This window comes from Lytechinus variegatus, chromosome 10 (genome assembly GCF_018143015.1).
Source record: "Lytechinus variegatus isolate NC3 chromosome 10, Lvar_3.0, whole genome shotgun sequence".
NCBI classification, from domain to species: Eukaryota; Metazoa; Echinodermata; class Echinoidea; order Temnopleuroida; family Toxopneustidae; genus Lytechinus; species Lytechinus variegatus.
Genome location: NC_054749.1, coordinates 18,325,973 through 18,341,955, shown reverse-complemented (window position 1 = coordinate 18,341,955; position 15,983 = coordinate 18,325,973). Strand labels below are relative to the sequence as shown.

The window sequence follows — 15,983 nt, the reverse complement described above, 5'->3', positions numbered from 1 at the left end:
ATATTATGTTAAAGTGATTGGTTAACATTGGTTCGACTTTTAAAAAATCTGAGCTAGAAGGTCACACTTGTCACATGTGTCTGTGACATGTTCCAAAAATGAAGCCCAGAAAAAATTGCGTTCGAAAATGATTATTTAGTGCTTCAAAAATTGAAATATAAAGTGACCGAAAACACCATCTTAATTTCATCCCATACACTTATGTGTACTATTTAGGTGTCTATAAGACGTCTATTTGCAAAATCGGGGTTTGCCTTGTAGTCTTAGCTTTTTATTCTCAATATCGGTTGTTTTCAGGGTTTATTAGTTCTAATACATGCACTTGTACACATGTTTCATCTTGGTTTGAGAATTTTTAAATCGGCTGCTCACAAAGTTAAACAATACCTTTAAGTCACACAAGCCACGTTTTAAGTAGCATGGATTTCTTACTTAAAGGTCAAGTCCACCCCAGCAAAATGTTGATTTGAATAAATAGAGAAAAATCAAACTAGCATAACACTGAAAATTTCATAAAAATCGGAATTAAAATAAGAAAGTTATGACATTTTAAAGTTTCGCTTATTTTTCACAAAACAGTGATATACACAACTCAGTGACATGCAAATGAGTCAGTCGATGATGTCCATCACTCACTATTTCTTTTGTTTTTTATTGTTTGAATTATACAATATTTCATTTTTTACAAATTTGACCATAGGGACCGACTTGACTGAATCATTTAGTATTAAACAAGGCTAATTCCACATGTTCAGGGAGGAATTAATCACTGTTTCACCTGACAATGAGGAGAAAATTAGAATATTTCATATTATAAAATACAAAAGAAATAGTGAGTGGATGACGTCATCAGTCTCCTCGTTTGCATACCAACCAGGATGTGAATATAACTGGTACGTGAAATTAAGCGAAAATTTAAAATTTCATAACTTTCCTATTTTACATCCAATTTTGATGAAATTAGCAGTCTTATGCTTGTTGGATTTTCCTCTTTTTATTCAAATCATTTTTTTTTGGGGGGGTAGACTTGTCCTTTAAAGTTCCACACATATGTCTCTGTTACCATCTGTCAGCATCTAGTATGATTAGATGATCTCACCACATCTTTATCCTGCAGAATAGATGATCGAATGACAGGAGTCATCACATGGTGCCGGTTGCAGGGGGGGGGCGATCAACGAATCTAAATGAATCAAATGCAATTTGCAATTGCATGCATCTGATTGGTTAAAATACCATTTGTGTTTGATTTCAACTGCTTCTGCAATGAGCCCTATATGAACAGAAGGAATGACGTGATGAGATACACCTCAGCGTGCTTGGAAGATGTTCTCATGCCAAGATGAAGGACGATCAAACATCGATTGCTCCTTCAATTTTCAATGGATCAACAGATATGAAATGAAGAAATAAACGTAAAGAAAAAATAGAATATCAAAGGTAAAAAGATATTGCTACGAAAAATTTGCATCATAGGTCATCCCCTATATATTTCTTTATTTGTTTTAATTGAGAGAAAAAAAATATCACACTTAAGTTTAGGGAGGTTCACATTATACAAGCTATATGCTTTTTAGTTTTTTTAGCTTTTTTAATTTAGACATTATAATTTGTCTATAGAATGCACGATATTTTGTATATATCTTTATACGTTAATTATCATGGATGTTTTTTAATATGATTATAATGACAATGATTTTGTATCGCAAATATCTTATAAAGTATAAAAATGATTTGTATCAATATTTAAGTCATTTCTGTTGGAAATAAATCTGAATCTGTTCGTCCCCCAACTACACTCACCCCAAAATACCATGACGCTATATACCCTCGTATACGTCTAAATATATGTGTGACAGTTTTGAGATTACATACTCATGGTTATAATGAAGATGACATCGCTACTTCAGTGAGGTGCATATCCATGGCAAATAGCGCCGTCTCCATGGGGCAAGGCCTGGAATTCTTGCGAATGCCATAAAATAGAAAAGTCCAACATTCGTATTTTATGCAACCAAAGTGTTCAAAGTACGCGTGCTTCACTATTCAGGGTCGCATTGAGTTGGGAATATTTTTATTCTTCAAAACTTCTTCCAAACGAAAAGCGAGTGTCAGTGACTACGGGACAAAAAATGAAACTTCCGAATATTAAAGTGAACTGTTTGCACACTTGTGTCTTGTGGAACTTTCCGAATATGCCTTTTGCGAAGGTCATATACGCATGCATATGACGAAGCTTTTGATCGCGGTAAAAAAAACTCTTAGGAAGCGGGAAACGTTCGCGAGGTTTTTTTGTCAATATGCGACGAATGAAAACGACTCTCACGAACGATTTTTGAAGCTTCTGAATTTCCGCGTGCGTTTGACACAATTTTGTGGCATTGGTGAACCATACCATGTTTGGACATTCTTTTTTTTTTCATGAAACGTTCGCCTACCCCTTGAAAACAACGATTATGATACATTCCAAAATAAAGTTTAAAGAACATCAAATCAAACAAAAACAATCATACGAGTTGTCACTTTTCATTTTTATTTTATTTTCCCCCCTCATTTTACAATTAGCAAGTATACCAAAATAAATAAATGTTTAATACAATTTGTGTTGGTACGTGACCTGTGCATTTTAAAGCAGTAATAACAACTCTTCTTGCATGTATGGTAACGGACTTCATTACATCAATCAAACAATAATACTGACCAGCACCCATTCAAATAGCATATAGTAACAAAAGGAAGAATTACAAGAAATCAAATTTGCAAATGCATGCGCGTTTTTTTTTAAAGAAGTTTGAAAGTAACACGAAATGTAATAGAATACACATTAATACGAGCAATGGCAAAATTGACAAATATAGCCTTATCTCAGTTATTCGATTCGCCAGGAGAGCAACATCCAGAGCAAACAGAGTAAAGAATATAATTCATGAATATTAGAAGTCAGAAGAACTCTATAATTATTCGTTTGTTAATTATAAGCAGAGAGGTGGGTGCAATATACGAAAGACTGTACTTAATGATATTTGATAAAAGCCGCTCATAAGATACACACTTTATAAACGGCTACTGGCCATTCTTGCGTGCTGAAGCAGATTCTCACTTGAGTATTATTCCTATCAGCTAAATTTGATATCAAATCTAAAATTTGAAATGTTAACGACAGTTTTCCTATTAGAAAAGTATTATTTTTTTTGTCAGAGAACTTACCATCAGTTATCAAACGGCTCTTTCAAACATCTCTCTGGGGTTTTTTTATGTGGGGGAGGGGGCGTCACAAAGACATCCATTATTATCATATACTTTATTAGGCGATCCTTATCAAGCTTGTGCATATCGTGAACGCTTGTCTTAAAGAGCAAACTGTATACAGTGTATTGAAGAACTAAGATATTAATGGAGGGAAAAGGTCAATGAAGACGGCGGTATTCCAATGTAACCGGATTTATTTATTCTTCAGATGTTGGAAAGATGAAACAAACCGGTTATTGTGGAATACTGCAAACTTAATCGATCTTTATTCGAACTACGTTAGTTGATTTACATCCATAAGGAAGTGTTGAAGTCATTGTTTTATTGTTTGAGACACAAGTTAATTTTGCAGTTGTGCGCTAATGTTGACAATAATAAAACCAGTAACAGTTATATACTCGAAAGCAGGATAAAGTCCAAAATGTGCAAATAAGCATACTTCTTTGCGTTAAAGTACGAATGGAAAGTGTTATGATAGATACATTATGAAAGTATCATGAAAATATATGTACATATTTATACCATTATTGTTGTAAGTATTAGTTGATTGGTGGCATGATAAAACCTAAGTTTGACCCTAGCCCAAACTAGGATTTTAAACCACACTTCAACGAAATGCTGTTCTTCATAATATTTCTTCCATATATTAATATGAATGACGTATCCATTCATTCAATTAATTCCCAATATTTTTGTGTTTCCAATTCTATTCTTATGTTGTTGTTTTTTAAAGCAAAATGAGAATCATTTTCGATTGGTGAATCAGTTGACAACTATCACTTTATATAAGTGTGGTCTAAGTTGGCACAGGTTTAACTAAACAATGGCTATCAAAATACACCCTATTGGTTTTATTTAGAACGGATGAGTAAAAAGAAATTCGAAATAATAATCTTTAACATACTTTAACATTTACAAAACGTTAATTCAGTCTAATATGTCATTTCTACTAATACATAAACTATACACCTAACAACACATCTTCACAAAGACCTAAAGGAATAAAATCATAGTTTCCCGTAAAATTATAATATTGCATTTAAGATGCATTTCTAGCATCTATCAATTGTAATCTGTATATCGCCAAAATTAAGATTTACCCGGTCATTGTGATTTTCTTGACCTGTGGCATTTTTGGTGGAGACCTAGAGCTGCATAACTTTTGATAACATGTCCTGATAAGTATGAAATTTAATGGGGTCAGAGGGAACGATGTAAAATTAAAAATATATTTTCTGTTCCCAGGAAGTCGAGAAAGGCACATTTATGTATAGGCCGATCAAAAGTTCTATCTGAGAAGAGTTCATGAGGTGCTAGATGAACATGTTTCGGGTTCAGGTAACTGCACCCGACGTAAAGTTCATAGGACTGCGTGTCCATTGTGGGCATGGCCTATTCTCTTGACGACTCCTAGCTGGACATGCACTGGAGTGTATGTCCGTCGACTTCGACTGCTACATATCCTCTTCCACATGTTGTAACGTCGGGGTAGGAGTGTGTATAGGAATGGGTTGACGCAGGAGTTCAGATAGGACAGAACCAAAGTGACAAGTCCCATGATGTTGTTAGAATCAAAGTTCACGTCTCTTAAGATTATCAGCTGGTAGGTCCAGAAGGGAATGTAGCAAACCCAGAAGATGAATACGATGACGAAGATAATCTGGGCCACCTTGCGCTTGGAGCGTTTGATTCGGCGATTGGCAGAATGGGCGGGACTGACCAGGTTTAGAAAATGGAACAGGAGAAGAATGTAAACGGAGGCAGTGATGATAGAGGGAATGAGGAATGTGATGAGAAAGATGGCGAGCATGTAGTTCGGGAGAGACCGGTCAGCTTCCAGCGTCCAAGTACAGGAGTACTTGTCCCTGTCACCGATGCGCACCTCGGTCATGTAGATCACCATGGGCAAAGTAATCACCACACCTGTAAGCCACACCACCGCACTGATCCGACGAGCAAAGCCAACGCTTCGGTAGCGTAAGGAGATCATCGGGTGCACGACTGCAACATAACGCTCCACACTCATGATAGTTAGGATAAATGTACTCACGTGCATGGTTAAAATATCCTGACCCAAAATTAGCCTGCAACCGATATCTCCAAACATCCAACCTTTCTGATTGTAATTCGTTAGAGTGTAAAACAGACAGCCAAAGATATACAACAAATCCGAAAAGGCAACATTGACGATGTAGGTGTTGATAGTGTTAACGCTTACACTGCAAGTTGGTCGGAATGTCAGCAAAATAACGATGCTATTTCCAAAGACACCAACAACGAAAATACACAGGAATCCGGAGACGAGAAACGAATTGAACATGACATCATCATCCAGCTCTAAAGATGAATTGCTTAAAAGTGAACTGTTGCTTGAAATGTTAGGCAGTGAATTGTATAGCCAAGGAGTTCCCGCCATTGTTAAAATGAAAATAAATGTTACTTTCGGAATAAGTATTAAAGAACTAAGATTCTAGAGACAAACGACAATCTGATGTAAGAGTCTTGCTCCAGCTGCAGTAGTCAATCACATCTACAGATCATTATGAGATAGTATTCCTCCTTCTGATCAAATGAAAAGAGATATCAATATCCAGGTGCTTCTTTCAAATGGCTTGAAGCAAGATTGCATCGAGTAAAAACCCTTCACCTGCATGGAGATCGAAATACTTTAATATTTAAAGCGCAAATTGTAATTCGGTGCACGTACACTGCCCATGTGTTGTTCACCAAAGACTTGACAGTTTTACATCTAAAGTAGATATCGATTTGAAAACGCTTCCTTTGTTTCTCTGTTGTCAAGGGAAATAATAGGAATCTTCTACCGCTAGATCAAGTGAAGATGGCGATAAAATTTCATTTTATGTATTCAAAAATATCTGTATAGTCATGAAAGTCCCGTTGGTGGGTCTTTGGAAGATCAATACTATCGGTTGACTCCACTTGGAATTTCCTTGATACCTTAATATCCAAAAGAAAATGGTTTGTATCATCCACAGCTTGCTGCTCCCAGGTTTTCCGTAAGATGTTTATACTGCTCCATTACATTTAGCATAGTATAACATGGTTGCGGCCATAATTCATGTTGTAGATAGTTAGGGGTGAAATCAATCCGACAGGTGATTCGAACCCTAATTAATCCAGTAGAAATATCCTGCTATTGCAAGGTTCAGTGGCTTTAACAATAACTGCTATTGATGAAAAACAAAACAAATTCGCCTAAAGCGTCCAAAGTTGTCTAAGGAAGTTAAAAAAAGTAGACGTTTATTTTCCATTCGTTGTTCCGTGAGGTTGCGGCTCTCCTGTTTATATACGTTGCCTGTTATGAGATTTACAAACAGCTTAGATGTGGTGGCCAGAGGGGGAAGGTTATGCTAGCTTGGTGAGTTTTAATCGCTATTCGTGACGCAAAAGACTAGGAATGCTCTGCTACTGAACGGAGGAAATCGATGGATGAAGAGCCGTTGCTCGGACAGAACCACTTCAATGTCCCTATAAAGTTACTCTGAGGCGGGGGATCGTGACACTTTAGAGATGTTCGTAAATTGCCGAGAGATGCGTCCAATCACGGCGAAGCCTAGCGTAATGAGTCCAGTCTGAGTGCGAGATTTGGATGCATACCATAGAGTTAAATACGTACTAAACTAGAGCGCGCGCTCCCCATAGTGCGCGTACAAATGAAAGGTCCCTAATTGAAGATGGGCTCGCACGCGCGGATCAGGGCAACTAACCCGGAAGTCGCGTAAGCTACAACGTGTAAAGGCATTGGGACCGTCGAGGGTCAAGAGCAGGCTAAGAGTAAAACTCCAATAAAAAAGGTTGAAATGACAGGAAGAGTAGGAAAAAACAAGGCAAATTAAAAAAGAGCAATATTTACAGTTTATGGATGAAAATAAAAGCAATAATTTCTACTGCGAATAGCTGAAGCACTGAAGTCTCGTACGCTCTAAATATTTTCTCCCATCTCCATGCACTTTTTTTCTCTTGTTCTGTCGTTTTATTTTATGCTCTCTGACTGTATCTCTCTCTCTCTCTCATTCCCCATATCAAAACGATTTTTTAAATCAATTATTCTGTCAATGTATAAGCCTAGATTTATATGCATTGTAAAATATATCTACACAAAACATCCAAATAATTCCATGTCAGTACAACATGAATCGCTCTAGAGACCCAACTCACCAATCAAATGTTCCAGTTGATTTTCAGTAGCATCACAAAGAGGGTATTTCCCCGCCTTTTTTTTTTAAATTGAACAAAAAATATATAGCAAATGCGCCCACGGCCGTACATGGGGGATATTCTTATTTCCTTTTAACTAACATTTTGTTTAAATGAAAGTTTCCCCAAAATTCACCAAAAGTGTGCAAGAAGTCCTCCAATTTCACTTCAGAAAATGAGAAAGCACCCTAATGACAAGCTCGTTTGATTTCTTCCCTCTCTTTCAAGTTTGTTTGAAAAATGTGTCTTGGCCCCCAGAAAAACTCTGCATACGGCCATGAATGCGCCTCTGCTCCCGCCCCCCCCCCCCCCCATTGCCAAAATCATGTTGCTGCCACTAATGATACTTCAAACAAGGTCCCCCCCCCCCCCCCGAAAATGTTCATGAACAATATACCCATAATTATACTGTATTTGTCAAATTTTCAAGTTACAGAATTTGACAAATACAGTTTATTTGTAGAGTACAGGAGAAAAAATAGATAAAAGGAGTAATTTTGAGCAAAACCTCATTGTTTCAGTCAAGATCATTTTATTTTATTTTCACCTTTTCACTCCTCTTTTCTTCACATAAATAGCTCTCTTAAATTCTCATCTTCCTCCAATCCAATGTCTAATTCCACCACCTCCACCAATAAAAAACAAACACACAAACAAAATTGTTCACCTCTTTCATTCATTGGAGATCAAAAATAAAAGGGGTATGCATGTCAGTTTCTATTGAACAGAATCGATTATTAAATGTCATTTAATTTCCATTAACACCTTTCTGTTTACTTGAAAAAAGGAAAGAAAATTTGTTGCACAGGAATCAGTAACTGAATTGTGTAATACTACTACAGCATTAGAATACATGGTATTTATCATCAGCATCATCATCAAACTTGATAGGCTGGCGGCGGACGATTCAAATGTAGGTATTATACAGAAAAATAAAGGAGCAAGAAGACCAAGTACAGAAAAAAAAAGAATGAGAGGGAAGAATAATCTGAAAATAAAGAAAGGAAGAGAGATAAATACCCATATTCAGAGCACAAACAATGGAGCCTTATGACGGGAGTGAAGGTCTTGTATCATAGCTACATAACTAGGATATGTTGCTTGTCCTATCTCCTTCCTCCTTTTTATTTATCTATTTTTATTTTACTTATTTTTTTTTTTGGGGGGGCCTTTGTTGTTATATAAAACCTCATAACAATGCATGTATTTCAGTACAAAAATTATTCTGTAATAAAGTTATCTTCTATGAAAAGCAGCAGTATTTTCAATATTCAATTATATATATTATATTTCTATTATATATATTATTACAATATATATTATATTTCTATTATATATATTACTATTATACATATTATATATATATCATATACATGTATTATCTTATATACACATTATATTTCATTAATATAGAAATGTGCATGCATATCGGAATATGCAAGTAGACCATATCAGAAAGTCCAAGAAGGCATAGATGTCCCTTGGCTTTCGGTGTTGGAAAAAAACTTTTCTCCCTTGAGGGATGTGACCTTTCTGACAGAAAGTCTTTATTTACTTTCAAAAAGTTGGCATATTGTTAACATGGGTGAAATCTACACATTTTCAAAATCATTTTTTCAGTTGGTTTATCTGAAAATATTTTTGTATGTTATAAAATGATGCCTCTACTCAACTCCTTTCATATCATAAACATGTATTTTCAGAAAAAAACCAATAGCTCAGCAAAAATATGTAAATGTTATTTAAAACTGTTGTAGGTTATGTCTCCTGTCCAATTTGCCCCCAATTTACAGTACATACATATTCAAAAGGGCAATCTAACCATTTAGGAAATGCATTGTATACATCCAAAAGAATATCATACAAGTGATATACACTTTGCTCCCATATTGTCGATGCGAATACTTTTGAATTATAGTTGTTTAATTCATATTTTCAATCATTTATCCATTCATTCATTTAATTCATTATTTTTAGGGGATGCACATACATGTATATCAAAATGGTAGTACATGACTACATGTACAAAACAAGCCCCTATGGCAATTGTTCTGAAGTGTTAACCTTGTAACTGGATTCATGACTCAATCCTGGAACAATAAAGCAAGTACATATATCTAACTCTCGCCCTATGCCTATACAAATCGAACATAAATTGCAAGGTTGGCTTTTACAGTTCAAGTTTGAGTGATATACAAACATGTTTAGAAAAGCTATAATTGTCAGGTTGAATCTTTGACTGCGCAAAGTTGAATGACATGTATGCTTCCGCAAGTGCCAGAGCGGAAATGTACTGCCTAGTTTTCTGTTTCCATATACAACATCACATATCTGATTTTGTTTTTGTGACTCCAAAATATAGTTGTGTGTTTCCCATAAACATACATAAACCAAGTCTGAAGTTAATCCTTTTAACTTTAATCAGATCCTCCTCACTCCTATATGCATACATGATCAAAGTTTAAAACTGATCTGTCAAATAGACAGAATGATAAATGGAGGACCCCAAAACAATTTACATTTTTTTGAAAAAATTCTGGTATGGAAAATGACAATAAATGTAATTCAAGCCTAAAATCATGTGCAGGGTATACAGTGGAAACTCAATATTTAAAGTGATATAACAATATCCCTGATATTATGTGATTTTGCATATCAGACATTCTTCTGTTTTTTTTTAATCCCAACAGTTAGCCTATAATCTAGGATAGGGCTGCAGATATTGTCCTTTGGTGTCAACCGCAAACATAATACATCTGATATACATGTAAGACTACAAACGATGATCTGATCGCAGTCCACCATTTCACAGCCTATACACTCTGGTCTTGCAATAGTGGTTGTTTTTAATTATGGACAACACTGATTTTTCATACGAAACCTCGCCCCCAATCCATTGTCAATAATTTAAAAAAATCAAAATGCAAGATCAGATGGTACGAACTGGGCTGCTTTGCAGCTCTCCATTTGTAGTCTTGTCACATCAGACACATTGCTTACCATTACGATTGACAGCAAAAAAAAAGCAGCTGCCCCAGCCTAGAATATAAGTTATAGTGAGTTTCCGCAAACTTACTGACCTAGGAACAAAATTGTCTTAGTTAATTTATGTCTTCTTGATGGCTGATTGTTATTAACATAACGACGAGTGAACAGCCTGCCGTGATGATGGGTAATAGTCTTAATGTACAACGAACTGATATGCTTAATGAGCTGTACACAATGGTCATCTTCATCTTCTAAATATTGATCATAAAAATGTTGCTCCAAGTCCCTAAACACCTTATGCCTTACTGATTCGATTACATTTTGTTGAACGCCGTGTAGGATATCTTTAGACACTTTCATTGGGTTGGAGTTGGCGCACAATGTGTTTCTGTAAGGCAAAGGAAAAAAACAGTTATGTTAATTAAACATTTGCAGAAATAGTTACAGAAGTATTTCTATGAAATATTTTATCATTTTACATGCTGTTCGATACTTGAGAATTCAACATCAATACAATGCTTAATTTTGCAAAATAACTGCAAAATCTTTAGGAGTTAAATGAGATTATAGATCACATCAATTATGTGTGGTAAACATAATTTGAAGATATGAAACAACAATGAAACAAACATACAAGTCAGGACTTGAACATGTCCTTAAAAACTGATCACATAATGAAATCATCTTACCTGACAATTTTTTCCTGGTAAAGAGAGAAAAATGTGAACGCATAAACAAACTGTAGGAACAAGAAAAATGAACAATAAAACTGTTAAAGATGTAGGGAAACAAAATTTCTTCATAGCTGATATTATGAGTTTCTTTTATAACTTATCATACGTAAAAAAGTAATAAACATCAGAGACATAAAATACATGTATAGTGATAAATTTGAAGTAAATATTGACAAGCTCGTGAAAGAAAAAGGCAAAAGTGCATTCCTGTACATACATGTATTTTGCCCATTTTTTTTAAATGGCTGGCTATTCTTGTAGCATTTGCAAAGTATGTTTGCAGAAACTGAATAGTTCTGGCACTAATAAAATTATATGAACAATAGAAATAATAATAATAATAATAGTAATTGTAATAATAATTGTAATTATAGTAATAATTATAATTATAGTAATAATTATTAAAAGAATAATTAATCATTATTATCATAATTAAAGATAATAATAATAATGAATGTAACAATCAACACCATCAGCAATAAAAACGAATGGAAACACTATTGATGGCAATATGTCCATATAATAAAGGCTCAAATGCAGCAAAGGGAATTTTGAATTGAAATCTTGTTTTACAAAAGAAGAAAAATCATAACATAAATGTTGACTGGTGAACAGAACATGTGCATGTCATATTTTATAACAAATTAACTTCAATATAGAAAACATTCAAACAAACATTAGTATTAGCTAACACTTTGCAAAAATTCAGGAAATTTAAAAACAAAACAACAAGTTAGTGAATTTGTTTACCTCAGAATTTTATCTGTACACTTGATGATTTCATATACATCTGTCCTTGGCTTGACTAAGCCCCCTCTGTCTTTCCTCTCAGTGAAGGAGCCAATACCAGTCAGATGCAAAGAATTGGGGGCATTTCGATGGAGTGCAAGGGAACACTGGGTGCACTTGCAGCTTCTGATGACATGACGCGAAACATATCCAGACATGTAGTGAAGGACATGATCATGGTACTCTGATGGTGTGGAGAGTAACTCAGCAAATTTTTGCAAATGTTCATCAAGATGAATTGAAGAAGACGATGGTGAATGGTGGAAGACAGTGTTTAGTGGTTCATCTATGACAGAATTACCCTTCTTGGATGGCATAACATCATTCTTCAAAAGGATGGCTCTAAGGGACCATTTGAACTGCAGGCAATTTGGATTGTTATTCCACCCATTGCGTCGTCTAATTCTACTGAAGAACATCTCCAAGTGGTCCTGAGACATTTTGAATGTGAGTACATATTTGAAGGGTTTCTCACAAGTTAACAGATCTTCACAGATATGTAGAACAGAACTAATAGTGATCATGAGACCAACCCAGGCAGTTTTTCTGCGACCAAAGCAAATCCTTGCACCAGACGGATCCTTCAAAGATGCTATATACTCCTTCATTTGAAGCATCCATCGTCTCCTCTCATCGAAGTTGTTAAGCGTCATTGGACTCTTAAATCCTTTACCTGCTGTCGACTTCGAATTAAGGTAGTCGAATAGACGATCTATTCTGCGGATGAACGCAGTCGTTGCTTGACTTCCTGCAAAATCTGGTAACTTTAAGTCTTCTCTACAGAAGTCAATAGCATCAGCTACAGAAGAACTCAGAGTTTGGACTGCTGTTTTTACATTCATTTTGTGTTGTTGCCACTGGATATGTTTACACGTAAGTTTATTTGCTAGGTTGAGATTGTCCTTTTCCTGCAACTTCTGTAACTTGGTGATATACTCCCATGAAATCCTGTCACCACCTTGATAGAGTACACCTAACTGTGCAAAGTTATTCCTCACAAGCTTCACAAGATGGCATGCATCAAATAGAAAGTGAATATTTTCATCAGGATTGCTGGGATGCTTAAAGTATGTCTGCATTCTTCCAGGAATCAGTGAACATCCAAGTAATGATGAAGTGTACTGGTTGGCATAGGAGCCATCGCACACTACTCCTCGCACTTTCAGACCAGCATCTGTTAGTATGCAGATGAGTTGCTTTATAATCTCGGACTGAGCTTCTCCACCAAGATGGTCTGTCACATAGTAAGCAACAGGGTACTTCCAGTGTCCTGTTAGGCCTACAACCATGAATACTAAAGCCTCAGATGCCAGATCGTCTCCAGAGGAAGGCTGAAAGTTTCCACAATCCACAAAACCTGCATAGCTTCCAGACTTTGGATCAAAAACAACTTCTTTCTTCAGAGCCATGCCATCTAGCATCAGCATGCAATCTTTCATGTATTCATTCTGTTCCACCTTCTCTTTGATGTGTTGGATCACCTCTGTCAGGAATCCAGGCTTGCAATCAATGCTGGAGCACCATCTCCGAATTGTTGAAGGGTGGGGAAGGTGAAGGAATTTCCTCAAATATTCATAAGCTTGTGCACTGTAAAAATGTACAGTGACAGCAAATTTCTTTAAGTCATCAGAATACCGCATGCCTTGAAGTTGAGTGCTATGTTTCAGTGACTTCAGCTCATTTTCAATGAGAACAAGTGTGCTCTCATCAAAATTCTCATTTAGCATGTCCAATTGAGATTTACTGATCATGCTTTGATCTCTCACTTTTTTAAGGAGAGATGAGATGTTCTTCTCTCTCGTCTTGATTTTTCTTTTCGCAGACTTTAGTTCCTTTGTTGTTTCAGCAAGCCTTTTCTGAGTGTCTTGCAGCTTTTCTCTCATCAACTCCTCATTCAAATTGTATGAATGGTCATTGTGAATCCTTTTGGGTGAAGGTTCAGATGGTACCGTATCCTCTGCTGGCAGACTTCTTTTAATGGGAGGCTTCCTCTGATGGATGACAGGCTGCTTGAGGGGTGGATGACACGGAAACAAAGAAGGGACTGCCTGTGCCGTCAGGGTATGTCTGTAGTTTTCTCTGTCGTCCCTTGGATGAACACCTGCAGTGAAAAATAACATCAGAGGAAACATATAATATAAAACAAAGTAAGAAATATTTTCTTTTCAACTGTCTATAAGATTTCTTAGCTTCAAGATGCAAGAAGATTAACTCATTTTTCTCAAAACACAGAGGATGGTAATCTCATAAATACATGTATATGCTAAACACAGGTGTAAGTCCAGAATAAAAATGACTTCTTCCACACTACTATGGAATGTGCGGTTTCATTTTCCTTATTTAATGGGGAATCCAACCTTGGTCATAACATGTTGTGTGGGAAAAGAGAAAATAAGTAAAACAGATTGGTGAAAGTTTGAAAGAAATCGGACACTGAGCAATAAGGAAGTTATGGTTCCTTTAAAATTAAGATCTTGCCAATTTGATATTTACATTTATGTAAATTTAAAATTGGCAACTATGTAAGTAAATTATGACATGGGGCAAGGACAACTTCCTCATAGGCCATGAACTTAATTATCAGGGATTTTTGGTTTTCTCTTAAGTAGCTATTCCCTTGGGGCAGTAATCAAAATATATCCCAGGTGGCATATTGTTTTATGTCCACATGAAAGAAAAACATAATTTGAAATAAAACTTTTTAAAAAATTAGATTTTAGTCATTTTATGTATTGGGGCACATGGAAGAGTAGAAGTGTATGCCTGACATCATTATAACATCACATGTGCGGCCAATTTGATGTGCGGCCAATTTGATGTGCGGCCAATTTGAAGTCTCCATAGGTGATAGCCAGATAGGTATAGTGATTACCGATTTCCACAACTTTTGAAAATTCATAACTTGATCGTTTGACCCATATTGTTCAAACTTTCACCGATCAACTTGTCTGATCCTTCTTTTTCCTCTAAATACAACTTTTTATTTGGGTTGGATTCCCCTTTAATATTCAAGAAAAATTTAACTTTAACCCCCCCACAAAAAAAATATTTTACACTCATATACATGTACATGTAGTCTTTGACAATTCACTGCTAAAATATTTTTGGGACACTTATTATTGCAGACCATGTACTTGGTTAATTAGCTGCAAATGCACTTCGTAACAGCATGTTCTATATTAACTTAACCTACATGTAGGGTCAACTATGAGAATACATTCGAGAGTGTTTTCTTCTAATTACCACTTCTTTTACCAAAAATAGCTTAGAGCATATAACACGAAACATAAGACCAACAAGATACATCATTTTCATCACACATATGAAATATTGTATGCCAAAGAGAATCTAAAGCAGACTGCAGGATGGCCATATCTTTGAAATGCAGACAGAGGAAAAGAGACCAACATTACGATTTCTTTCTTCTTTTTAACAAAATTTTAAAGTTTTGGAAAAAAAAGTAAAGATATGCTTGAACTACCAATATTTGTTCAATTGAAATTACATGTTCTCGCATTCATCCTTCATTACGTGTTACTAATAGAAAAAATTCCAAATTTTTGTATTACATTAACATACTATTGACTAAGCCTGAGTCGAATCGATTTTAAAATCGGTGTTCGATCGATGTCATCGAACACCGGTGCAGATTTTGCAAAATCGGTGCATCGAAAAAAAAAAAAATACGTCGGCCGGCCGATTCGTTTGGTTTACACAATCAATCATCAAAATATCAGTAATGTCCAACTTTACTACTACTTACTTGATTTCTATTGCCCCCAAAATGAAACCGAATTAGTAATTATGATGCTATTCACCATTAATTTGAAGTTTATTTCGATCATAGTTCGAGTCTTACTCGTCTGCTCGTGCCGAGATAATTTATGCACGATGAATTCATGAATGGAAGTCATGGCCATCGATCGTGCATGCGCAGTACTGTTCTTTAATCAAACCAGAAAATGGCCGGAAATTGACGCGATCAACGTAAAATAAATCTTGCTT

At 35.7% G+C, this 15,983-nt stretch overlaps 1 protein-coding gene across 1 annotated transcript; it reads right to left on the bottom strand.

Moving 5' to 3' along the window:
• Nucleotides 1-3,768: 3,768 nt before the first annotated feature.
• On the bottom strand, nucleotides 3,769-6,826 carry LOC121423278 (urotensin-2 receptor-like). The gene has a single exon (XM_041618611.1). It carries the CDS (start codon nucleotides 5,663-5,665, stop codon nucleotides 4,610-4,612), a length of 1,056 nt encoding a protein of 351 aa, XP_041474545.1. The 5' UTR covers nucleotides 5,666-6,826; the 3' UTR covers nucleotides 3,769-4,609.
• Between the last annotated feature and the right edge of the window lie 9,157 nt (nucleotides 6,827-15,983).

Excerpts from the sequence above, each read along its gene's own strand:
- LOC121423278 (XM_041618611.1), bottom strand. The coding sequence starts at position 5,665 with ATGGCGGGAACTCCTTGGCTATACAATTCACTGCCTAACATTTCAAGC.